Genomic DNA, 26259 nt, shown 5'->3' with positions numbered 1-26259 from the left:
TTGTGCCTCAAGGAAGGCCATTTATTTCCAAGATATAGACTATACTTTTAAGACAGGACTGTTCAGAAGCAGGAAATCTTAGTTGTCGCCTAGAGAGGTGTGTCAAGGACACAGTGAAAGGAGACATGCGGACGTGGGGCCGGAGGCTTACCCAACACTGTTACAACACTTTTTTAAATGAGCAAAACATCTTTAAAAATCCTTATAAATTCTTTATAATATGTTACACATTTAGAGACAATATTTACAATAAAAGGACAGGGGAGGGAGGAGAGAGAAATCTACTTTACAGCAAATCTTTGCATAAAACAAGAGGACTGATAGACGTGCCAGTGGGCTTCGCCACCCCACCTGGGCTTCCCTGGAATGAGCGAGGGCGTGTGTGGGTGATCTGAGGTCTATTTACACCGTGTGGGGAGAAGAGAGGGCTGGGTCCCGCCCATCCTGGAGGAACGGCCCAGCTCAGACCCCATAAATCCGTAAGTCGGTGCGTGTGTGCACGTGTGTGTGAGAGAGAGAGACCAGGGATGTCTTATTACGCCCCCTCCTAAAGGGAAGAAGGCGCGGGTCTGTGTGCCTGAGTTGTGGAAGAAGCAGGCACAGCTGGAAGAACAAAAAGAAGGGCAAGGGAGGTCTCGCAGGGGGCGCCCTGGACCCTCCTCAAACTGTCTGGGGAACGGGCAGCTCCCCGTGGTCAAAGCGCTCGGGGGGTGATTTAGAAGTTGGCAAAAGTTGGGGGGCAAGGGAGTGGCCCTGGTGAGAGTCTCAGTCCTGCCTCTGGGGAGTGGCTCCAGCCCCTTCTCTGGCTCTGACAAGCAGCAGGGGGCCTGGATCCCTGTGTGCACCGAAGGCAGGGAGCCCTGGTGGTGGGAGGGGATGAAGGGGGGAGGAGTGGCAGAAGCTGCTACTGGAAAAACCTTTGGACAGTAACCACACACACACGCACGCACACACACACAAACCCCCCACCCCCACCCAAGACCCCACCACCCTACATCTCCTCTCCCCAGACATACAGACACAACCCCCCTCTCTTTGCTAGGAGCGAGGGGGGGGGGGGGGGGTTTGCAGAGGAAAGGAGCGAAAAGCCAGCATCACTCAGTGTCTTTCCTTTAGTCTGAGACTTGGGGGTTCCCTATCCACACCCCGTGGCTGACAAAGGTCCCTAAGTGCAGACACAGAAAGGCCCAGAAGGGCACACTCTCACCTATCCAGGGAACAGAGACCTCCAGCAGCTGCGCAGAGCCCCAGCAGCCTATCCCCCTCCTCACCTCCGGAGCCTCGTCCCTCCCATTCACACTCTTTGTCCCCCAGGCTTTCTCCTCTGTCCACCCCTACCAATTCCAGCACCCAAACTAGAGACAGGGCCCCAGCGCCCTTCCACTTCCGCCCGGATGCACTCAGGGCCACAGAAGAGGGGTGCAAGTCAAAAAAGACTCCCGTTTCCAAAGGGGCTCTGGGTGGCGGGCGAGCGGCGCGGGGGCGAGGTGCTGGTCACAGACACTGATGGAGGCGGGAGGCGGCCGAGCGGCGTGGGGGCTGGCTCTGCAAGGGCCCCGGGTCGCCGGGCGCGGCTGGCAGCGAGGCCGTGGAAGACGGCGCCCGCGCCTTGGTGGACTCCAGGCTGCTGAGGCCCGAGTCCTTGTTGTCACTGTGCGCCCGAGGGCCCGCGGGCTCCGGGGGGCCCCCTCCGCCCAGCTCCTTCCATTCGTTGAAGTTGAGGTCGGTCAGCGGGCTCTGCACCACTACCGTGTGGCGGCGCCAGCTGCTCCGGCGCCGCCGCGTCTCGGGCGAGAGCGGCCGCCGCAGGCGCACGGCGAGCATGTCGTCGGCGGTGCCGCGGAGGCGCAGCCGCAGCGCCTCGATGCGCGAGGGCCGCGAGCCCAGCGCCGCCACCGCCGCGGCCACCGGGGGGCGCAGTGACTCCTGGCTGCTGGACGAGGCCGAGCCGGGCAGCTCGGCGGCGCGGGGACCGCCCCGGGCCGCGCCCGCGCCCGCGCCCTCGCCGTCCGGGCGGCTCCGGGACAGGCGGCGGCGCGCCAGGGTGTCGCAGGGCATCAGGTGGTGCGAGCTGAAGGAGGGCCGGCGCGCCGGGCGCCCCCCGGGCCCCGCGCCGCCCTCGGTGTCCGTCTCCACGTGGCTCAGCTCGCTGCGCTCGTCGTCCGCCTCGTCCCCCGCGCCCGCCCGCCGGCCCCCGGCGCCCGAGCACACGCTGCGGTCCATGGTGGACAGGGTGGAGTAGCCCGAGACGATGGAGCGCGTGTCCGCGGCCGGCCGCTCCTCCGGCGCCGCCGGGGGGCTGAGGCGCCCGGGGGCCTCGGGGACAGCAGCGCCGGGCAGCTGCCCCTCCGGCTGGTTCTGGGCCCCTGGCGCCGGCGCCACCGCCTCGGGCTTGTGCGCCTCATGCTCCGAGTCGTCGTCGGTGCTGCTGCCCAGCCCCCGCGCCTCCCGCCGCTTCTTCCGCTTGCGGTTGACGGCCGAGATGAAGGAGATCGCCAGCATCTCCCGGGCGTACGGCTCCTTCTTGGGGGCCCACGAGCCCTGTGCGGGAGACAGGTCCGTATGCAAGAGGCGCCCAGACCTGCGCTAGCGCCGCCCTCTTTCCCAGCCCCAGGCAGGAGGGCCTCAGCGCCGTCCGCGTTCCCACCCGGACACCCCCACACCATAGCACCGGATCTCAACAGGTCCAAGACAGCCCAGCACGCCACCGCCACCGGCTGTTTCCCTCCGACCACCGTCCCAGCTGGAGTGTCACTCTCCACTCTAGAGACTCCTCCTGCGGCAGCCTCCCAATCCTGAAGACTCCTGGCGCCCCTCTGGTCTTAATCCGGACTCTCTGCTCTTTCCTGTAAACTGGGGCTGGTCTCCCACCTCCCCCACCCCTACTTCCACTCCGCTCTCCATATCCAGCGCTAGGTAAACCCTTTAGACACAGCTCTGGTGATAATAATCTCTCAACTGTGAAAAACCCTTGACAGCGTGAACCCATTTCACATATACCATCCAGGGCTGTAATCACCAGAGCCTGGCAGGGACCCTTCTCTGACCCCAGCTCCTGCCCCCACCCCCAGCTCCACTCACTCCCACCTGGAAACCTGCATTTCCACCCCAGTACCTACAGGCCTCTCCAGGGCAACCTGCCCAAGTTCACTGGCCTTTCCCATCACTTCCCACTGCCATGCATTTCAGCCAAGCCCCCAGCCCCCCACCCCAGATCAATCCAACCGCCAGCTCTGCTGCCAAAGTGGCCAAAGGAGCCTGCACAGTCTGATGGTTTGGACTGAAGCTGCTCCCAAATTGTGATTTCCAACCCCAAGCTGGGCAGCGTCCTGCTGCTGTTCTCACTGCTAAGCCCCGTGGGGGCGTTTGGTCCTGGCCTTCCACAGTCTCCAGCGGAGCCCACGCCCCCATCACTGCCTCCTCCAACCCGGTATTTTAGTCCTTCCTTTCCGGCCTCTCCTCTGCCTCTGGGGGGCTCTTCTTCCCCCTTAAGAAGCCTGTTCCCAGGGCGCCGTCTCAGCCCCTTTCTCTTCTCTCTGCTCAGGTTCCCTGGGAAATACCGTTCTGAAGGCTCCTTTTCCCGAGGCTGCCCTGTCCAACACCAAACTCTCCATCTCGTGGGTTCCAGAAAGAACTCTTCTTCCAGCTGTGAATCCCTCTCTGCCAGGCTGTGGGCAGGCACCTGAACTCACCCATCTGGGGCCACATTATGCTCCCTACCCCTGCCCCACCTTCTCTCTTCTCCATTCTTCAGAAACAACTCCCAAAGCCAGCTCATCCTCATCATCCTCCCTTCAGGCCCTCAGTCTGCCTTTTCTGGGCCTTTCTGCCTTCTCCTAACAGGACTCCCTGCCTCCACCCTTGCCTCACCCCCGACCTCCCTCCTCCAGAACAGTCAGTCCTTCCAAGGCAAGACAGCACCCTGCTCACCTCCGGACTCTGCAGGACCCACCCCCACTAGGAGAAAGCACAGACACAGGGCCCTTCACCACCTGTCCCAGCTCTCCCAGCCTAGCACCCTCCCTGCCCTGACCCCAACCCCAGCACAGCCTCCCCTCTGGCCATGCTGGCCCACCAGCCCTTCCCTTGATATTATTTGCACTTTAATGTTGGCAGCCCGTGGTCTCCGCTGCCCTATTTGCTGGCTGAGCTCCTACTCCTCCTACTGGGCCCAGCTCAAACCCAGTAGCCTCTGCGCAGCAGCCTCCTAGCCCTCCCTTGGGCCGAGCTGGGCGATCCCTTCCCAGTTCCCATAGCCCTCTGAAAACATACCGACACCGGCCCTGCTCACATCACAATAGCTTTGTTTCCACACCATCTATATCGGACTCTCAGTTCTTGAGAGCAAGGTCTGTGCTTCTCCATGTCTGCCTCCAGGCCTCCTAGCACAGGGCTGGCCCATAACGGGTGCTCCATAAACGCAAAGTGAATGCACCACTGGGGAATGGAGTCCCCTCAGCTTAGACAGCCTTGGAGAAGCAGATGCTGGGATGGGTCCCTGTGTGGGGCTGGAATGACCTGCCCTTCGACTCCTTCTCACAGGCCACCTCCTGTTTCTGCCACAGTGTAATAATGGAGGAGTCACAGAGATGCCTTGTGTGGCCACCGCATCCTGCACACCCTCTCTCACATCAGTTAGTTCTGATAAAGCCAGGCACATCAGGGATTCGGGATTCACAGGCATGTGGCTCCTGGGCCATGGCTGCCCCTGGAGTCATGCGACACTGCAGCACTGTGACGGCCAACCTGAGGCCCACGGTGGCCAGTGCTGCTTTCTCCCCTGGCCAGTGCTCTCTGAGAGACCTGAGAGGCCAGTGGACCATATGATCATTACCCTCTCAGCCTGGCGAGTTACAGAAGCAAGGAGGTCGGAACGGTCACTCGCAGGGAAGGCAGAGGTCAGGAGATTCACATAAAGGTCAAGAGAGAGGCTATGGGAAACCTGGGGGCTGGCAGGAGCAATGCGTGGAGAGCGACTCAGGTCACTAGAATGAACTTGCTCTCTGCCATAGCAGTCTCTTGATGGAGTGAGCTCCCCATCACCAGAGGTGTGCAGGCAGAGGCTCTATGGAGAGGTTACAGGGGACCTCGGCACCAGACTAGAGCAGCCTTCTTTCTTTCTGTCCAGTGCGTTCAGCTGACATAATGAGCACCCGCTCCGTGTCAGGCACACTGGTCTCGCTGGGACCTGGCCTGTGCTTAGAGACCCAGACAGAAATAAGCCCAGTTCTGTCAGCCAAAGTTTAGCTGATTTCACCCACTACTATGGACAGAATTGTATCCCCCCCAATTCCTATGCTGAAGCACCAACCCCCAATGCGACAGTATTTGGAGACGGGGTCTTTGGGAGGTGATGCAGTTCAGATGAGGTCCTAAGGGTGGGGCCATAACACGCTGGTATTAGTGCTCTCACAGGGAGAGACGCCAGAGAGCTTGCTCTCTCCATCGCTCGCTCTTAGCCACCTGAGGACACAGGGAGAAGGCAGCCATCTACACGCCAGGAAGAGAGCCCTCACCAGAACCCGGCCATGCCTGCACCTTGCTCTTGGACTTCCAGACTCAGAACCGTGAGAAAACACATTTCTGTTTAAGCCCCCAGCCTATGGTATTTTGTGATCACAGCTTGAATGGCCACCAAGCTCTAGGCTAACAGCTGGGCAGGGTCCACCTGGGGCAGGCATCCTTGCCTAACGGATTCTGTCTCAGAGGGCAGGCTCCAGAGCAGGCACTGAGCTGGCTGTGAGACCTGGTTCAAAGAACCAGCTTTGGTTTCATTGGTTTTCTCAGTTGTTTTCAATTTCATTGATTTCTGCTCTAATCTTTATTATTTCCTTCCTTCTGCTTGCTTTGGGCTCTCCAAAGACCTTAAAGGATAGTTATTGTATCAGACATATTTGTTATTAACCCCATTTACAGGGATAAATATTGTCATCATTTACAGATCAGGAAGCTGAGTATCAGAAAGAGATCACAGGGGCCAGTCCAGTGGTATAGTGGTTAAGTTCGGCACACTGTGCTTTGGCGGCCCAGGTTCGGTTCCCAGGCACAGACCTACACCACTCGTCAGCCATGCTGTGGCAGCGACCCATATGCAAAATAGAGGAAGACTGGCCATAGATGTTGGCTAGGGGTGAATCTTCCTCAAGCAAAAAGAGGAAGATTGGCCACAGATGTTAGCTCAGGGCCGATCTTCCTCAGCAAAAAAAAGGCTACATAACTTGCCCAATGTCCCAAAGCTCCTAAGTGGTGGAGCCAGGACTCAGACCCAGGACTGTCTGTACTTCTAACCACTGGGAAACACTGCCTCCCAACCACCTAACTCCCAGGCCAGATCCTTCTACCACACAAGATGGTTCACCAAGCACTGCTAGGGCGGGCAACTTCTCAGCCTACCTTGGACACTCAGTACTTTCCACCTTCCTTCCCAGTGACCCTCAACTTTCCTCAGGCTCCAGTCACAATTCTCCCAATTCCCTTGACCAGAAAGCAAAGTGGGCCGGCTTGCAGAGGGACAAAGCCTTCAGAACTGCCTTGGCACTTACCTTGGACTTGGCTGAACTACAGGTGGTAGAATCTGTTGGTGAGAGACAGAAAGAAAACTGAAAGTTGGATTGAGGCAAGAGAAGGCTGAGTCTTGTGAACACAATTCCCTCTCCTCAAAGGCTTCAGAAACCTGAGATGTCCCCAGGCCCCGGGAGTGTGATGGCCTCTGATGTCATTTCCTCTGGGATAAGGATGGAGCAGAGAATGATGTCAATCACCGCTTCCTTTTACAACAGGAATTGACATCAGGCTGCCAAGCACTGGACCCTCATTTGCCCAGGGTTAAGGGCAAGGGGTGGGGCATTTCTCTGAGCCTAGCTCCTCTCCCCTCCCCTCCTGTCCCTGTGACACTGAAGCGCTGGAGAGAAAATGCCAAATATCAGATGCAGTCCACGGAAACCACAACAATGAAACACAGCAAATCACAGATGCTCTGGAGGAATGGAGACCACACAGTGCATAGAGAGGTGGAGGCCCTACATCCACCCTTACCCTCCCCACTTCCAGGAAGGAAGTGAGAGAAGGAAGAGGGAACCAGGGAAATGATGGTGTACAGGGGCAGCGTGAAGTGGGCGGGACACAGGAGGCAGAGTGCGCTGGCGATTGGAGCCTCGATAGGCTCCACCTCCAGACCAGCAGCCAATCTGCCCTTATGCGGCCGGGCCCTGGTTTAGTACCTCAGTTACGGAGGGGAGTAAAATCATTACATCAGTGGGACTTGAGTCCCACTCCCCTAATAGCATTGGGGTGGAGAAGGAACCAGAAACAAGTCCTGGCAGTGTCCTCCCCAGGACTGGGGAGAGGGCAGGTAGATCCAAGGACCTCCCAGGGCGGGCGGGGCAGTGGGCGGTGCGTTTAATCCACACTCTGCCGCAAGCAAGTTAGACGCCTCCTCCCCAGCCCTCCCCCACACACGGTGAGCAGAGCGGACAGCTGACCACACAGCAACACACACGGGGCGGGGAGCGGCGGCAGGTGATTAGAAGAGACAGGGGGCTCCTCTCTGCCATTCCCACCCGCCATAGCCTCAGGCCCCCTCCCTGAGCATGACTCTTGCAACTAGGGGTGCTGTGGTACGCCTCTGTCAGACAGGAGCGGTCAAAATACCAAGGGCGGGTCACCCACAGGGTGGGAGGAGTTAGTGGCTTGAGCCAAGAAGGGACCAGCCATTCCTTTGAGTCTGGGCTACTCTGCTATGAGAGGGCCAGAGGCCTGGAAACAAGCCTTGGGGGCCGAGTGACCAGGCGCTCTGGTTTCCGAAGCAGGAAGAGCCAGTCCTCGGAGGAAACTGAGGCAGGAGCTATAGATATAGGGAGGCTTCTAGCGGGGGGCATCGCTGTGTCTGGAGAGGCTGGGTTCCATTATGGCCAGGCCTGCCCCAGCCCAGATAACCAGAAGTGGCCAGGCTCGGCATGGAGAGAGGCCACAGAGTTTGGGCCACTGCAGGCGGACAGCCAGACGGTGCCCAGACTTCCTGGAAAGGGGAAAGGATCTGGCTCCAGCGAGGGCCTCCTTCCACCTGAGAAAGCGCTCTCGGACAGGAGGGGGCTGGGGTGGGGGTAAGCTGTTAACAAGCGTGGGTAGCTCGTATGTCAGGGTGAGGTCCTCACAGCCCACGACATCTTTGCCTGCCCCTCATGCCTGCCCAGCCTTCTTATAATCACCCGCCACTGTTAGTGACCGAGGCCGCGATGCCACACTGTACCCTTTAAATCTCCAACAGGTCCGCTGGAGGAGGGGCGGGGAGGAGAAGAGAAGGGGCAGATCCAGGGGACGGGAGGAGAGCACAGGGAGAAGAGGGAGGAGGGGCAGAGGGTGCAAGGAGAAAAGGAAGAAAAATTAAAAAGAGGAACATGCCCAGAAGGACACAGCCCGGGAGAAATAAAAAGCTCAGGAAGGAAACCAGTGAAGGAGGGCGGACAAAGCTCCTACCCAGCTCGGGGTGGAGGGAGCTGAGCGGACGAGGAGGCGGACACGCAGGCAAGCTGGACCTCCCAGGGAGGGAAAGGGCCCTGCCACAGCCCAGTCTCCAAGGTGGGGGCAGGAAGGGCCCCGCTGGGGCAGGAGCGGGGAAGCTGGGCATCTGGCCAGGCCTCTGGGACCCTCAGGAAGGCAGCTCCCACCCCCACCACTCCCCAGTCCCCTGCACTCACCTGAACCTGGCTCACCAGGGGGCACTGTCCTGCCAATGTTGGGCAGGAGATACTCGATGTTGGGCACTGACTGAGGCTCCTTGTCATCCACAGGGGTCTGCAAACAGAAGGAGGGTCAGCCAGCACATCCTCAGATGGCTGGACTGGGGACCCCACAGAGTGGAGTACCCTGAAGACAGGGCCATGTCCCTCCTCCAGGCTGGGGCTCGCCAGCACAGGGACTGTCTCCCTCACCAGTCAGGCACTCTTGAGGGCAAGTCCTACATGTCCCCCATGAGGCTGTTCGGTGCCTTCCCCAACACCTTGATGGAACCCCGAAGGCTCGAGCTGCTCCCTCAGCTGAGCTGTGCCTCCTCCCTCAGACTGGACCTTCCTGAGCCCCGCGTCCTCCACACAACACTGGGAGGTGAGGACCGCCTTTGTTCCTGGACTCAGTTTCCTCAGGGCAAGGCCCATATCTACCCCCTCAGACGAGGGGCTCATGAAGGTGAGGATCGTGTCTCCCATCAGATCGGAGGAGCCTGCTGCCCTCTACACACACCTGCGATGAGGCCCACCTCAGACCAGACCCCGCCCACAGCCCTCTGCCTCACTTACCCGCTCTCCCTTGTCCTCGTCATCGCTGAAGAACCAGTCTGACTGCAGAGGAGACAAAAGGAAGTGATGAAATCAGCATAGGAAGGGCTGAGGGGAGATAGGGGGACACGGGCTACCCCCTGCTCAGTCCAGAGGACCCACCCAGGGGCCTGATGGAGCGCCGGATTGGCAGGAGGGGGTCCCCCCTCTTCTCAACAAACCTCAGGCTGGCTGGGCTGTTAGAGAGGTCTCAGAGAGAGGTGATGGAGCCTGGAACCCCACTCTACAGACTATGAGAAACCCTTGGGGAGAGCAAACGGAGGGCACGCAGCCTAGAGGTAGAGAGGGCTCGGGCACAGACTGATGACAGCTCGGGGCAGCTGCTCTCTTTGCCTGTTTTTCGCTAAATGCTGTCCGGCGCTCACATGATGGCTCACACCCCAGTGTCAGCCAGAAGCAGGGGCAGCAGCGCCATCTGGTGCCAGCCAGGTCCACTGCAGGAACCAGGCGGCCGGGCCACAGCTAAGTGTACCCCACAGGTCCGGGTTCCACAGGATACCTGGGGCGCCGGGCCCCTGCCCAGAAAAGGGGAGCACCTGGAGGGCGGTGTTAAGAGGCTCCCCGAGGGGCAGGCAGGCAAGAGTTTTCTCATAAATGCCAAACAGCCTAGAAAATAAAGTAAAAATCCTACTCAAATATATTTTGTGAAATTTGAGAATCTTGAAGATAAAACTCTAAAAGTTTTCTGAAAAACAAAAACAGATTGCTTCCAAATGAACAAGTATCGTTTGTAACTAGAGCTTTCAGCAGCAACAGACACAAGAAGGCACGGAAGTAATATTTTCAATGTGTTGCTAGACTACAAATTTCAAAGAATTTTGAGCCTGGAATTGTTATACCCTGCTAAACTCTCATTTAAATTTGAGTGTGATCTAAAGTTATTCTAAGACATCAGAGAGTTTACTACCCAAAGACGCTCTTGACTGAGCACGTGAGCATGTAAAGAAATGAATCCAGCTGGAGCAACAAGCTCTGAGAAGGATGGATAATAGTATATAAAAGGCCATTGTTATCAAACCAGCAATGACACACACGCACATATATGCAAACACACAGAGAATATCCATGACAACCTAGAATTCAAATGCAGAGGGAGAAACCAGTGACAGGGGACAGTATACTCAGTACTCAGCTTTTAGATGGGCTGGAAGGGGGACACGGACCCTGACAAGCTCGAGAAATTGATAGCAAAAATTAAACATGAGTATAGGCTTTTATAATTGTATAATGAAATATAAGTATAGGTTTTAGAACATGTACAATTTTCATATCAGAAAAATAAAAATCAATCCATCAAAAGCAAGGTGGAGCAGACCGAAAAAAGAGAATAAAATGAAAATGTGGTAAAAAGAAAAATTACATTTAAAAAAGGAAGAAAATGGCATTTAAGATGGCAGAAATAAGGCCTAACAGTACAGAAATTACAATAAAGTAAATGAGCTAAGCTCACCGATCGAAAGTCAGACACACAGACTATTATAGACATTTAAGGGCATCCGTACATTTAGAAGGCAGGCTGAAGGACACGTGTTAACCTGTTAGAGTGGGTACTTGTGGAGGAGGCAAAGCCAGGTGAGGAGCACAGGGCGACTCGCGAGGTCGATTGTGACCACGCGCATGAACCTCAGTTATCATCAGTCACAGTCAGGCACATGATTAACTCAAACGAGCGGCACAGAAGAGAAACAAGAAAGAGAAGAGAAGAGAGTAAGAGAGGATAAGAAAGAAATGCAAGATGTGGAGTCAGTCGTCTCGGGCTCAAGTTCACCTGAGGCAGATTACCTCTCTATTTACTTCTCTGTAAAATGGGCATAATATGTGTATCTACTTTGAAAATTGTGGGGAGGATTAAAATGAAATACTGTATGGCTATTGTCAAAAAGACAAGAGGGGCCAGTCCGGTGGCGTAGTGGCTAAGTTCATGTGCTCCACTTCAGCAGCCTGGAGTTCACGGGTTTGGATCCCGGGCATGAACCCACACACCGCTCATCAAGCCCCACTGCGGCAGCATCCCACATACAAAATATAGAGGAAGATTGCACACATGTTAGCTCAGAGACAATCGTCCTCAAGCAAAAGAGGAAAATTGGCAACGGATGTTAGCTCAGGGCCAATCTTCCTCACCAAAAAAACCCCACAAGAAATAATAAGTTTTGGCAAGGATGTGGAGAAAAGGGAATCCTTGCGCACTGTTGACAGGGATGTAATTGGTGCAGCCATTCTGGAGGTTCCTCAAGTATGGAGGTTCCCGAAAAAATTAAAAATAGAACTACTACATGATCCAGCAATTCCACTTTTGGATATTTATCTGAAGAAAATGAAGACACTAACTCAAAAAGACAGCTCCACCCCCATATTCACTGCAGCATTATTCATAATAGTCAAGACATGGATGGAAGCAACCTAAGTGTCCATCGATGGATGAATGGATAAAGAAAATGTGGTGGATATATACAATGGAATATTATTCAGCCATAGAAAAGAAGGAAATCTTGCCGTTTGTGACCACATGGATGGACCTTGAGGGCATTATGCTAAGTGAAATAAATCAGAGAAAGACAAATACCATATGATCTCATTTATATGTGGAATCTAAAAAAAAAGAAATCAGGGCGAGCCCAGTGGCGTAGTGGATAAGTTCGCACACCCCACTTCGGTGGCCCAGGGTTCGCAGGTTTGGATCCCAGGTATGGACATACACACCACTGGTCAAGCCACGCTGTGGCAGGTGCCCCATATACAAAATAGAGGAAGATTGGCACAGATGTTAGCTCAGGGCCAACCTTCTCCACCAAAAAAAAAAAAAAAACAACAAATTAAAAAGATAAAATAAATCCAATCTCATAGATACACAGAACAGATTGGTGGCTGCCAGGGATGGGGGGTGGGGGATGGGTGTAACGGGTGAAGGGAGTCAAAAGGTACAAGTTTCCAGTTATAAAATCAGTGAGTCCTGGGGATGTAATGTACAGCATGGCGACTCTAGGCAATAACACGGTACTGCATATTTGAAAGTTGCTGAGAGAGTGAATCTTGAAAGTTCTCATCACAAGAAAAAAATAATTGTATCCACTTACGGTGACAGACGTTAACTAGACATATTGTGGTGACCATTTCACAACATACAAATATCGAATCATCATGTTGTACACCCGAAACTAATATAATATTATATGTCAATTATATCTCAACTTAAAAAAGAAAAAAAGAAATACTGTACTTAAAACATTTAGTACAACACGTTAACATATAATAAATGTTAGCTATTATTATTGAAAGGTGTGGTCCCCAGAGACAGGCTAATCAGAAGGAGCCCTAAAAAGCCAGCCTTTAACTCAGGTTTGAGGGTGCATAAGGGTGCTCTGGGAACCTAGAAGGCTACAGGAACCTTCTGGTGGTGCATGGCTCTCTGGAAGAATTTGTGTAGCTCAGGCCACCCTGCTTTTGCACATGCTGTTCCCTCTGCCCGGAATGCTTTCTCCCTTCTCTGCCTGGCTAAGTTCCTCGTGGTCTTTTAAGACAGTTCGAGAGCTCCCTGAAGAGCATCACAGCCCTCCACCCAGGGCAGGGCTGGGTCCTGCTGTGGGGCGTCCCTGGGCCTCGCCTAGAGCACGCAGAAGTGATGTCTTCACTGGGCAGTGCTCCTTCAGAGCAGGGCCTGAGTCCCATCATCGCTGGGTTCCCAGCACCTGCATTTGTCTCTGGCACGGGAGGATGACGAGGATGACAACGACGACGAGGATAGCTAACTCTCATGTAACACTAACTGCCAGGCACCATTCCAGTGATTAACTCATGTGACCGTCACAATAACCCGGTGAGGTAAGTGCTATTATTATCTCCACTTTACAGAGGAGGAAACTGAGGCACAAAGAGGGTAAATAACTTGTCCAAGGTCACGCAAACATAAGGAGTGGAGCGAGGGCCAGTGCCCTCAACTGCTACACCGGTGGTTCTCAACCAGGGCAACTCTGCCCGCCAGGCGGCATTTGACAACGTCTGGAGACACTTTCAGTGGTCTCAGCTGGAGGCGTGCTCCTGGCATCTAGCCAAAGATGCTGCTCAGCATCCTACGCTACACAGGACAGCCTCCTACAAAGAAGTGTGCAGCCCCGCCAGTCACCTGTGCTGAGGGGGGAGAGCCCAGCGTCCACACACCAGGTATCACCACACCTGCTGAGCGAATAAATGGACAAATGCCTGACATGGTCAGGGTCCAACCGACTCAGCAAACACGGTGTGAGCTGGTTGGTGACTTGCTGCTGGGAGGCTGGACAGCGGAGTTTGCTCGTCTCCACTCTGCCACCATGTTGCTGAGCGACCCTGGCCAGGTCCCTGCTCCTCCTCACACCTCCCTTTCCACCGTCTGTCTGATCAAGGGCAAGTGTGGCTGCCTTAAGGCCCCTCCAGCTCTGCTGTCCAAGGGTCCCCGGATGATGGAGGCCCTGGTAGGGAGGCAGGTGATGGCTGTGTCTAGAACTCCCAGCAGGAGTCATGTCGCCCAGTAACTCCAGCTGTCCCCTGACTGGCCAGGGGCTCAGAGCCACAGCCAGAGCAGCCTTGGCCACTAGTCGGGTCCAACCTGGGCTCGTGCCTACATGGGTCCTTGGCTAAAGGGCCTCTGGGCTGGATGCAGCCTTGCAGACTCTGGTGCATAGGCTCAAGGGGTCTGCAAGAGAGGTGGTTCATTCACCTGCCAATCCTCAGGACTGATGTTCAAGTGCTAGGAGGCAGAGAATGGAGGGTCACCAGCTCAGTTCCTTCCCAGGAATGAATCCCTGAGTGGGAAAGCCCAGATGGGTATAGCCTCAATAGCAATTCATTCATTCATTCATTCAACAAACACTGAGTGTTCACTACATGCCAGGCACTAGGCTTGGTGCTGGGAGTACACCTCTGAAGGACACAGATATGCTCCACCTCCTGCCCGCCTGGCCAGAGGAGGGGTTGCCATTGGCTGGGGACTCCCCCTAGGGGCCCTGGGGCAGGGTAATGGACACACTTTTGGCCTCCCTCTTCCCTGAAGGCTGCCTGACACCCCAGCTGACCACAGGCCTTGGCTTCCAGGGGCTTCTCTGGGAGTCATGGGGCCAGTGTCCCTCTCTTCTCCACTGCCCCCCGCCCCCTGCCAAAGCACACACTCCTCGGGGCTCCTGTTGGGTTGGGGAGCTGAACTTTTCCAAGAGAGACAAGCATCCCCAGACCAAGGCCTTATCAGGGTCCGTCCCTGACACTGCCCGGCAGCCCCGGCCTCCCCGACAGCTCTGGAGTGGCCTCTGGGCTGATGGTCCCAATGTCAGAATGAGAACAGGCCTCCATGCTCCCTCCTATGGCTCAGGGCCACGACTGCGCAGTGAAGGGAGGAAACCAGCGGACAAGGCCAGTCATCACGACCAAAGTCTACCGCACTGCCTCCCCTCACTGAGCCTGGCCAGCCTCCCTTACTCCAAAGCCGGCTCTAGGACAGACACCGGCGTCTGCCCTCCCAGGAGGTGGGTAGGAAAGCACAGGCTTTGGCCAGACAGATGTGGCTTAAAATCCTGGGGCTGCCACTTATTAGCTGTGTGACCTTGAGCAAGTCACTTGGCCTCTCTGAGCCCGTTTCCTCATCTATAAAATGGGAGTGACATGACCTGGTTTTCCTTTCCTAGAGTGTCTGTGAGGTGGGGGAGGCTGAAGCTCCCCTTCCCTGGACCAGCTGACAATCTTATTTCTCCTAGCAGGAGGGGGTCTGGTTCCCTCCTTTGTGGGCCAGACCATAGGCCATACTAAAATCTGGAAATAGAAAATCTCTGATTCATAAAAACACCACTGAGCGCCCCAGAAGCGAGTGGTGCTGCCCTGGGTTTGGGTCTGGAAGACCAAGGCCTCCTGCGCCCTCTGCTGGCTGCTCTGGTTTCTCATCCCGTCACCGACAACAAGGATCCTCAGAAACACAGGGCTCTTGGCGCCTGCGGGCAGCCATGAGAAGGGACGTGGACCAGCCCAAAACACACGCAGCCCGAGTGCAGGATCCTGCCTCAGTCCATGCCCTGCCCTGTCCCATCCACCTCCCCCTACCCGGGGCGTCACCATTTCCTCCTGAAGCCTCAGTGGGGCCAGCAGGGCAGAGCTCTGACCCCAGCCCTGCAGCCGTCTGCTCAGCTCTGCCAGGAACCTCTCCTGGGGGCCGCCTTCTGATGGCGCCCCTGCATTCAAGCCTTCCACTCTCCAACCCAGAGCACCTTCCCTGACCTTCCTCCTCCATCTGACCCTCACGCACAACTTGGAGGCTCAGAGGCCTCCGCATCCTCCTGCTGGGGATGAGACAGCCCAGAGCCACAGGGATTCTAGGATCCCTTCCTGTTTGGCCTCGGCACGCAGCCTACTGCTTCCGAAGGGCATTCGCCATTCCGGCAGCATTTTCCGAAGCCTCCTCACCCTTCCCCGAGCACACCCACCCAGGCGAGCAGGAGCGAGGTGCCCAGGGCACATGGCCTAGGCCTGGGGCCGCTGCTTACGTGCTGGATCAGCGTCTCCACGATCTTGTAGCGGTCCGGCATGTGGGTGACCATCTCCGCCATGTTGTCCTCGGACGTCCTCACCAGTGTCGGCCCGAAGACCAGGGCCAGATTCCGGGGCTCCATCTGGGCCAGGGAGAGAGGCAGGTCAGGGTCAACACCCTGGGAGCTCCAGACTCCAGTCCCCAGGCCTCCTTCACTCCGGCCCCTCAGGCCCCTGTCCCAACCACATCCTGATCTGTCCCTCGCTTAGGGGCTGGACACCCCGTTGTACGGGCATGGAGGTGCCTGGTGAGGAGAGCACAGGCCAGATTGCAGCCCCACTCACCCCCAGGCCTGGCAGCCATGGCAGTGCCCAACCTGCACACCCATACTGTGCCAGCAGTGGGAGATCCTGGAGTGGGGACCCATTGGAGGTTCCAAGGGTATTTCAGGACTGGGAGAAATCCTACAGCTCCCCTCATTTTCCCTGCTGCAGAATAAGATACAGAGGTTTGATTAGGAAAATGCAATGCAAGGGATTCAAGCTAGATCAGAGGAGAGATTTCCATCAGACAGAGGGGGCTGTGGCTGGCTGCCTCTGGAAGACCCTCAGAAACCCAGGAGATGGCTCTCCGGGGAGAAGCACTGGCTGGCAGGCGCGGGTGCGGTGCGGAGAGAACAACCTTTAAGGAGGATGCTGTGCCCAGAGGGGCTTGAGAGGATCTGATCCGGAGGACCTTAGAACATGCTGAGAAGATGCCGGTCCTCTTCCCTCCCCAACACCGCACGCCGCAGCCCCCACCCACCTTGTTCTTCTCCGAGTGGTCAGCAATGGTCTTCAGATGGCCCACGAGGAATTTGAGTGTTTCATAGTAGTGTCCTGGGAGATCCCGGATCTGGCGGGAGAGAGAAGGGGCATGAGACCCGGCGTGATGGCCTGTCCCACTCCCCACCAAGCCCTAAAGGGGTCCCCACTGCTCTATCTCAGGGGGTCTGGAATCTACCCTCTGACCGTTCCCCTCGTACACGGGAGAAACTGAGGCCCAGAGTGGAGAAGGGCTCCTCCAAGGTCACAGGGAATCGGTGGTCCTGGACTCCAGGCCTCCTGGGACAGTGGGCTCTCCAGTGCAATCTACCTTTTGCCCAAGTGCGTCTCTCTTTCCTTACCAGCTTCCGCAGCGTCTTCAACCGCTCCCTCGAGTCTTCAATGCGATTGGCCTCGATGAAGTCGTTGTATTTGTCTAGAACACAAGGAAGACTCCTTAGAGAGGTGGGAGGCGGCCCTTCTCCCACGATCAGAGTGGGCTGATTTCAGGCTGAAGGCCCCGGCCGGCTGAGGAGGCCCTGCTGGCAGGTTGGTGGTTTGCACCCATGCTGTTCCAGTTTTGGGGGGCTCCATGGCCTTGTGTTCACGTGACCAAACCCACCACAGCTGCACTCAGGTGTGCACCTGACCTGGGGTAGCCCAGGCATGTTCGTTTGGGAAGAAATAAGACCAGAGCTGCATGCTGATACTGGAAAAGGGGTCCTTGCCCCAGTCTCCAGGACAAGGACACCACAAGGTCAGAAGAGATGGTCACCTAGAGAGAGGGAGGGACCTTTCAGCATCCAGACACCCCTCCCCATCTGTGTCAGGATTCCCCCAACTCCCTTTAGGAGAAGTCCATGGGGAACCTTAAGAAATGGAACGTGATAAGTTTATTCTAAAACTTAGCCGGATGAGTAAATGCACAAGGACGGCCAAGATTACTTTTTATTTTTTTGAGGAAGATTAGCCCTGAGCTAACTACTGCCAATCCTCCTCTTTTTGCTGAGGAAGACTGGCCCTGAGCTAACATCTGTGCACATCTTCCTCTACTTTATACGTGGGACGCCTACCACAGCATGGCTTTTGCCAAGCGATGCCATGTCTGCACCCGGGATCCGAACTGGTGAACCTCGGGCCGCAGAGAAACGGAACATGCCGGCCCCAAGATTACTTTTTAAAGGAAGAATGATGAGGGAGGATTTGCCCTACCCGATACTGAAACATACTAAAAAGATAGAACGGGTAGAGAAGGCGGATGAGGATAAGGCAGAAAGAGAGAAACAGGCTGTGGGGATCTTCACTAGGTGATAAAGGCGGCATGCAAATCAGCGGGGAAAGCTGCGGGTATCAATAAACGTCCCTGGGGCAATTAGCTATCTTGTTGGGGGAAAAAAAACCCATTTCTAACTCATGCAATACACAAACAAATTTAACTGCATTACAGAGCCAAATAGAAAAGTTATTAAAAGATTGAGGAAAATAAGAAAATACTTTTATAACCATAAAGTCTTCCTAAACATGAGATGCAGAATCCATTGAAGATTAGCAGCTTTGACTATACTTGTTTTCAGTTTCTATACTGAAAAGTTACAAGGCAAATGGCAGACCAAGAGCAAATATTTGCAAAAAGTAACAAAGGGTTAATATCCATAATACACAAGAGCTAGTCTCTTACGAATCAATACAAAAAAAGACAAACAACCCAACAGAAAAATGGGCACATAGTCTGAACAGACAATTACAGAGGGAACAGAAAACACCAATAAACTAATGAAAAGAGAGTTAATCTCCCCAGAAATGAGGGAAATGAAAAAGAAAACAATAATGAGGTGCCATTTCCCCTCTCCGATTAGCAAAAGTTGAAAATACGGCTAACATCCAGTGCTGATGGGGTGTGGGACGCAAACTCTCTGGTGCCGTCAGTGGGACTGTGAACTAGCGCCTTCGTCTTGTCGAGCGCAGCTTGACGTGAGCTTTCAAAAATGTTTACCAGGACTTCAACCCAGCAACTCTACATCTAGGCATCGACCCGGAGGACACCGATGCAGGTGTGCAGGACACGTTCCAGGAAAGTCATTGCAACGTGTTTTGTAATAGCAAAAATTTAAAGACAACCTAAAAATCCATCAATAGGGGAGCGATTAGATAAATTATAATCTCTCCAGACTATGAAGTACTACGTGGTTGATTTAAACAGAGAATGAGGGAGAGCTCTTTGTACTGACTTGAGGGAATCTCAGAATTACAAGCCTCCTTCTGTTAAGAACAGCTCACCCAGTGGTTGCTGGAGACTGCTCACACGGGCTCCTGAGAGCCGATCGTGTGCATCTCTCCCCAACTCCATGTAGGTGACAGCACGTCGGGAGCTTGAAATAAGCCATGGCGGGAGTATTTATACCATGGAAATTGGAAAACGCTACAAATCAAGGCTTTTTTTCCCTCGAGAGCCAGCTGTTGAACATGTACCAGCACACCACTGAACTCACCCAGCTCCAAACCCTATGTATGTATGTGTGTCTTTGTCCTGCGTGTAAGAGGGTCTGGAAGGAAACACAACAAACTGCTAATAAGCAGCTCGGCAAATGGTCAAGAGTTGGGCTCTGGAGCCTGATGCCTGGGGCCGAATCCTGGCTCTGACACTTGCAACCTGTGTGACTTTGGGCAAGTCAGTTAACCTCTCTGTGCCTCAGTTTCCTCCTCTGTAAAGAGGAGATATAGTACCTACCTCACGGAGTGTTGTAGGCAGTCGTGCGTGGCCCATAATAAATGCCAAGAAAGTGTTAGTCAAACCTCTGGGGACAGGAGATGGGAGAATGACAGGGACCTTCATGTTACCTGATTCCTGTCTGTATTACCTAAGTTTTTTACAAGTACATGTTTCTTTTGTATTAAAATAAAAACCCAAAAAGTAAAACCAATGAATCCAATTTAAAACGTGGTCGGGTACTGCACAGACACATGTCCCCCCGCTCCCATCCTCCACTTGCACCCTGCTCACCATCGGTGAAAAGAGGCTCAGGGAGCTTTCGGAAGAAGGACTTGAGCAGGCTGCTGATCACGTTGAGGTCTTGCCAGCGCTGGGAAAGGGGCAAAGATGTCAGACCATGTGCAGGCTCAGCCTTATGCCCCCAAACCTCCATGCCCCCAGGTCCAGGGCCAGCCAGGCCCAGCCCAGATACCCATGCCTCCAAGCTAGGCCAGCTCCAGAACCCAGGCCACCCCAGGCCCTCCCTGGGCTCCACTCACACCAAGCTCCGCCCAGACCAGGGATCTCTGGGCTAAGAGGACTCATCAGGGTCATGGCAGCAGAACAGAGTCCCCAGCCAGGTCCTAGCCCCTGACCACCTGGCCCCAGCCCCTCCTTGCTCCAGCCAGCCCAGTGGTCCCCAACATTTGCCCATCCACAGAAAGTACCAGGTGCCTTCTTTGGTCCAGGCACTGTGGGAGACAGAAGTGAACGAGACTCACTCCACGTGAGCCTGCCCATTGGACCTCCACTGGGCCTACTAGTGCCAGCTCCTGCTTCCCAGTGTTTCTCCTTTAGCAGAGTCTCATCCTTGGACCCCCTCTACTTCCCCATAACACAGCATTCATCCACCTGGCGCCTGCTGCCTCAGGCCCTTTGCACCTGCTGGTTCCTCCACCAGAACTCTCCTCCTCCTGCCCCTTACATAACTGGCTCCTCACCCTGTCTATATGTCGCCTCCAGAGAGGCCTTCCCTGACCATCAAAGCTAAGGCAGCTACGATCACCTCTGCCCTGTCATCTGTATCACAGCCCTGACTTCGTTTCTTCCATGGCACGCAGCACAATTTATCATTATTGTATGCATTCATTTCCTTTCCCTACCTAGCTCCCTGGTAGGCCTGTAAGCTCCAGGAGGGGCAGGGATCCTGTCTTACCCCCTACTGTGTTCCTATCACCTGGCCAGCTCTGTTAGCCTGGCACTTAAATGGTCCCAATCAGCAGTTCTCAACCAGGGCAATTCTGTCCCCCAGGAACCTTGGCAATGTCTGGAACCATTTTGTTTTTCACAACTAGGGGATGCCACTGGCATCGAGTGGATAGAGGAGGCCAAGGATGCTGCCAAACTTCCTCCAGTGCACAGGAAAACCTCCTGCAACAAAGATTATTCTGCCCCATATGTCAAGGCTGAGAAACCCTGGTCTAAATGAAGGGTTGTTGAATGAATGAACGAATGGCCGGGGCATTGTCCCTTCTGTCCACCAGGGGGCACCATTGCCCCGCACAGTTGATAGGAACGGTTCACAGTAACTCATGCCCAGAAAGCAACATAATACCCTCAACAAAGACACACAACACGTGCTCATTACAGTGGATCCGCAGCTTAATGCCAGACAATTCCACAAACAATACCCTCCCCACAGACTCAACAGGAGTTAGATTCACCCTGTACACAACACTTAACTTCCCGCACTCCCCCAACAAATGAGATGAGTGCTGTGTAAGACAAAACCACACGCCCAGTACACTCGGCACGCCTGCACCCTGGCTAAGGGCCAGCTAATGTGCTTCGGGGCACACCCCCCACCCCCCACCCCCACCCAGAGCAGCTCCTGCCCACCTCCCTCCATTACCTCCTGGCCCTGGGGCATGGGCTCTTCTCATCTCCCAGCTGCCAAAACCAAGCCTTGCCCATCCTCCTTGACCCCTCCTATGCGAAAGTATCTGCTCCTCTTCCCCGGCCTCACTTGAGCTCCCCTCTCTGGCCCCACTCAGAGCCCGGCCCCTACACTCCTGATGGCCACCCTCTCCCCAGATAGCAGCTCCCTCCATGGTCGCACCTCCGTGCCCCAGCACGACCCCACACCCACTCTCCAGTCCACTCTTGTCTGGTGCCCGATTATGCCATCACCCCCATGTGGGTGACTAACCATCACCCCAAATCCAATGAGGCCACTACCTGACACTTCCTCCCTCTCCTGCCCTGCTCCCCAGTATCTGCCAGTGACAGATGTCCCCAGCCCCCAGCTCAGACTTTTGGCTCCTCCCTCTCCTCCAGCCAACTCCTAGAGCTGCTCCCAGCCCCCTCTTTCCCCTGGGACCACTGAGTCCTCCTGACCCATGGAACTTCCAACATATCAGTAATTTCCTCCCTAGATGCCTTGCCCTGGGCCTCCCACATTCACATCCTTTAGGCATAAGCTAAAGCACTAGTCTTTCTCAAACCCATTCTCTTTTACACCGCCCCCCACCCTCCGCCCCAGCTGAAGAATCATCCACGGTTTCCTATTGTCCATTGGATCAAGGTCAAAGGCTTCAGTGAAGCCATTAAAAGCCCTCTGTCCCCTGTGCCAGGCCTCACCCTCCCAGTGGGTGTTTTCCAAAACATTTCTCACCAGAGCCCCCTTTTGTCAAATAAACCCATACATGAAAGCCCAATATGAAAAAAAATTGACATAAAAAAGCCAGAGCAAAGCAGGTTACTCTAGTTCAAGCAAGGCTGGGGGTCCCACCCTGCCCCTGGCCTCCCTCAGCACCTCTGGGGGCCCTCAGGTTCTGGGAAACACAGTTTGAGAACCACTCGTCCTGCCGCAAACTCTTGTTTTTATATTGAAATATTTATTTGGATATTTTTTCTAGCTTTATTGAGAGAGAATTGACATTTAACCTGCTGCAAACTCTTAAGTGTGGTTGTCAGTTCCCCTCAAGAGCTGGTCTTCTCTCATCTGATCGACCCCTTCTCTTCCCATGTTGTAGCCACCCAAATCGCTGGCTCCAGAAAACACCATTTCCTCCCCTTCTTCTAAGCCAGGGGTCTGCAAACCACCACCAGCAGGTCAAACCCAGCCGACGGCCTGTTTCTGTCCAGCCCTTGGGCTAAGAATGCTTTTCACATTTATAAAGCATTGTGAAGAAGGAGGCAGTGGAAGACGACATACATGAGTCCGTGTGGTGACAAAGCCCACGACATTTACTGCCGGGCCCTTTCCATAGACAGTGTGCTGACAGCTGGCACACCTGCAGAGCCCACGCCTCTGCCCAGGCCATGCCCTCTGCCTGGAACGCCCTTTCCTGGCTTTCACTGGCTTTTAGTGGACTCTACTCGTCCTCAGGCCCAGAAAACTGTTGTCCATGAGCCCCTGCTTTGGGTTTCCCAGGCCACAACCGCATCTGTCTGTTCAACTTCAGCTGGGGTGGTGCCAGTCCCCAGGGCCGGCCTGCAAGGACAGGTCTCGTCTTGCCCATTTTGGTGCCCTGGCCCAGTGCCGGGTACATTGCAGGGTACAATGAACATGATAGACATACAAGCCACCTGGGCCCCCCTTCCACACACCCCAGCCTCACCCACCTCATCCTGCAGGTTGATGTCACCGGGCCCGCGGTTGAGCTGCTCCTGCAGGCTGGACACCACTGCGTTGTTGCCTGGCACCCGGTAAATGCCCGTGGACTCCAGCCCCCGTGCCTCCACGATGCGACAGCATGCAGCCACGATCAGGGGGACGCGCTGGGGACAGAGGCGGGGCGGGGGTGTTAGGGAAGGCAAGCGCTCTCCACTGGTGGGCCAGAGGAAGTGGAGAGGCCTGGATGGGGCAGCGCAGGGCCAGAGCAGGAACCCCATGGCGGGGACAAGAGGACCCTGCTGCCTCCAGTCTGGGGGCAGAAATAACACCGAAGCCTCGCCATGGGCTGAGAGGGAGCACGGCCAGGGTCAGGGACTCGGGCTCTGCCTCAGCTCTGCTGCTCCCTCCCTGGGCTGTTTCCCCAGCTGTGTCTGTAGGACGAGGTGGAGAGCTGGTTCCAAACCCGTGTAGCTCTGACCCTCTGTGCCTCGGTCTCCCTCCTTACTCTGGAGAATAGAGGGGCCCACCTGGTTCTCTGTGGCTGGCTGGCACTCCTCCAGCCGGACTCCAAACGCCCTGGGAGCTGCCTTTTTGTTCTTCTTGATGATGTTGATGCCCCAGGGGGCTTTGGGGGTGGCAGCACTGTCATCTGGGGTGGAGGAGGCAGAGAGAACCAGGGTGAGGTGGGGGCCCGGAGAGGGGCAGCAACCACACTTGGTCACACACACTCACCGCCACATTCACGTATGTTTGGACACATGGGGACTCCATCAGAGAAGCACCTGGGATGCTGAGGGCCGATGGGAAATTATATACTGAGAGAGAAGGCCAAAGGATGAGGGTGTTTGCCCCAGAGGAGAGAAGCCTCAGAGTACTGTAAGGACTTCTGTATGGCCTCAAGGGCTAACACTACCAGGCAGGAGCCATAGATTCTGGTACAACCAAAGGAAGAACTTTCTAACAGCCAAAACTGTGTGAAGATGGAAAAGGCTGCCTCCAGAGAGGATGAGCCTCCCACTCCTGAAGGGACACCAGCAGAGACTGGAGGACCACCCAGCTGAGAGGTCCTGGAGGGAAATGAGGCCCCAGGCCCTTCCAGCCCTGAAACCCTGAGAGCCCCAGGTGCTCACAGGCAAACACACGTGCACAGACACGCCAGGACAGCACTAGCACACACCCACAGGCACACACACAATCCCTCTGCTCCTGGGCAGCCCCCCCACCCCGGTAGGAGCCCCCTTCCTACCCTTGCTCCCGGCAGGCTGGTCCTGAGTCCTGAGACCACGTGCTGTACTCTGCTTGAGGAACTCAGACTTGAGGCCCCCCAGGCCACGAGAGCCTTTGGGGGAGGAATCGGCTTTGGGCCCAGAGCTATGGCTGTGGAGGAGAAGGGGGAGAGAGGTCTTCATCGGGTGGGCCAGGACACCACCTGCCCTGGCCGCTCACCACTCCGGACAGCCCCTCCATCCCTGGACAATCCCTCCATGCCCTTCTGGGGACTGGAGGCTGTAATGTCCCTGCCGCCTTCCCTGCCCCCAGCAGAGGGTAACTCGGGGGCTGCCCCAGGCCTGGAGGTGGGCCAGGAGGATGCCCTCTGCCTGGAATCCCCCTCACCCCATGGCCAGGACTGCTCCATGAGAGCTGGGCCTCACCTCACTTTGCGGTAATCATTAAGCTTCTTGCTGATCAGAGCTTGGTTGGCACAGCCGGGGTCCTGGAGGAGAGGGAAGAGAAAGCAGACCCCATCAGTGCCCATGGCCAGCCCACCCAGGGCTCATCCCTGGCCCCTGCCTCGGCCTCGCCTCCCCTCTCCTCCATCTGCCAGCTGGAGGGCACAGACCCTGGAGCGAGGAAGACCAGGGCTGGACTCCAGAGCACGCCCTCACCAGCTGTGTGACCTTAGGTAATCCACTTAGCCTCTCTGAGCCTCAGTCCCCTCAGCAGTAAAGTAACATGAGGAGATAATATGGCGACCTCAGGGTTGGGGTGCAGAATTATGCACGTAGCACTCATGACAGTCCTGGCAAGACACAGAGGAGGTGTCTCATGAGGTGCATGCTACTGCAATAATGAAGGTGACTTGGGACCTCTGGACTGTGCCCTATTGGGGACAGCCCAGCCAGGTTCCCCAGATTCCAGGTACTTTCCTCCCTGTGGTGAGGAAAACAACGTCCTGGGGGGGACAGAGCCAGCAGAGCCGGCAAGCCCAGCCCAGGCCCCTGGTGTGCAACTGCAGCTGCCCAGGAGGGGGCGCCATTTAAAAAATTCTCCCCAAGTCCCTGCCAAAGCCCTTGGCTCAACCCCAGCCGCCTGCTGCCAAAGGCCAATCCTCTTGGCCTCCTCCCAAGGTCGGGGGCGGCTGCCCCTGCAGACAGGTCAGCCCTGTTAGAAGGGCTAGCCACAGTTTTGGCACGGGGGCACCTCATTCTGTAATGAGACCCCCAGCCAGAAGCCGAGGTTGGCCTGGAGCTGACCTCTGTGCCAGAGCCTGCCCAAGGCAGTCATAACAATAATAATAATAATTACTCTCGTTCCTATAGCTATTATTGTTACTGCCAGTCATGGCACACTAGGGACGCCAGGTGCTCTGTGAGCCGTGCATTTTCTCTTCACTCCAAACCCTGGGTGGGGACGCGCCAGGGGGGCTCCTGTGAGCCCATTTTATGGAAGCGGGCACTGAGGCTCAGGGCCGGAAGGGAGGTAGGTCTGCGGCAGGTGAGAGGCGGCCCTGGGGCCCGCCCTGCCCTCCTGGCCCGGCCGGGGCGCCGGGGCCCTCACCTCGCCCTCGGCCCTGCTGTTCTCTCGGATCGCTCTGATCCAGCCCAGCATGTCATCCCGGTCCTCAGCCTGAAAGAGATATTCACAGAAGTCAGCGGTGGTCAGCCGGAACACGTGCCTCCTCTTGGTCTCGCTGTAGGAGATGTCCACCAGGCAGGAGCCGATGCAGACGGGCGCCGCCTCGTCCTCACCTGCGACGGCCGCCGCCGCCCCCGCCACCGCCGGCCCGGGCTCCCGCCGCTCCTTGCTCAGCGAGAGCGAGCGCGCCCGCAGCGCGGCGTACACCCGCTTCCACTGGCGCAGGCCGCCGCCCGCTTTCTGCAGGGAGACACGAGAGGGGAGAGACGGAGGGGGATGGTGTGAGAAGCCAGGCCTGCCCTCCCCGCCCCCAGAGCGGGAGGGGGCCCTAGAGGCCGCAGACAGTGGACAGCAGCGGGGACCCCCATCCCACTGCCCGCCAGGAGCCCCCCTGGTCCAACCCTGCCAGAACCTGGCGCAGCGTCCGGCGCACAGTCCCCAAACAACTCTCTCAGCCCCTCGTCTGCCTGGACACC

At 55.9% G+C, this 26259-nt stretch overlaps 1 protein-coding gene across 3 annotated transcripts in view; it reads right to left on the bottom strand.

Moving 5' to 3' along the window:
* Nucleotides 1–26259, bottom strand: part of ARHGAP23 (Rho GTPase activating protein 23) — a 68898-nt gene continuing 42639 nt past the window's right edge. For all 3 annotated transcript variants that reach the window (XM_046675308.1, XM_046675307.1, XM_046675309.1), the window contains 13 exons: nucleotides 25706–26023; nucleotides 24580–24641; nucleotides 24174–24304; nucleotides 23455–23576; nucleotides 22936–23091; nucleotides 19621–19699; nucleotides 16982–17055; nucleotides 16621–16710; nucleotides 15833–15958; nucleotides 9294–9335; nucleotides 8697–8793; nucleotides 6543–6574; nucleotides 1–2541 (listed from right to left, as the gene is read on the bottom strand). In XM_046675308.1, the coding sequence (XP_046531264.1) occupies nucleotides 1495–2541; nucleotides 6543–6574; nucleotides 8697–8793; nucleotides 9294–9335; nucleotides 15833–15958; nucleotides 16621–16710; nucleotides 16982–17055; nucleotides 19621–19699; nucleotides 22936–23091; nucleotides 23455–23576; nucleotides 24174–24304; nucleotides 24580–24641; nucleotides 25706–26023 (2376 nt within the window). In that variant the 3' untranslated portion in view covers nucleotides 1–1494. The remainder of the gene's footprint in view (nucleotides 2542–6542; nucleotides 6575–8696; nucleotides 8794–9293; nucleotides 9336–15832; nucleotides 15959–16620; nucleotides 16711–16981; nucleotides 17056–19620; nucleotides 19700–22935; nucleotides 23092–23454; nucleotides 23577–24173; nucleotides 24305–24579; nucleotides 24642–25705; nucleotides 26024–26259) is intronic.

Source organism: Equus quagga, chromosome 11 (assembly GCF_021613505.1).
Source record: "Equus quagga isolate Etosha38 chromosome 11, UCLA_HA_Equagga_1.0, whole genome shotgun sequence".
NCBI classification, from domain to species: Eukaryota; Metazoa; Chordata; class Mammalia; order Perissodactyla; family Equidae; genus Equus; species Equus quagga.
The sequence above is the reverse complement of the archived record's forward strand: the minus strand, read 5'-3'. Positions and strand labels throughout refer to the sequence as shown.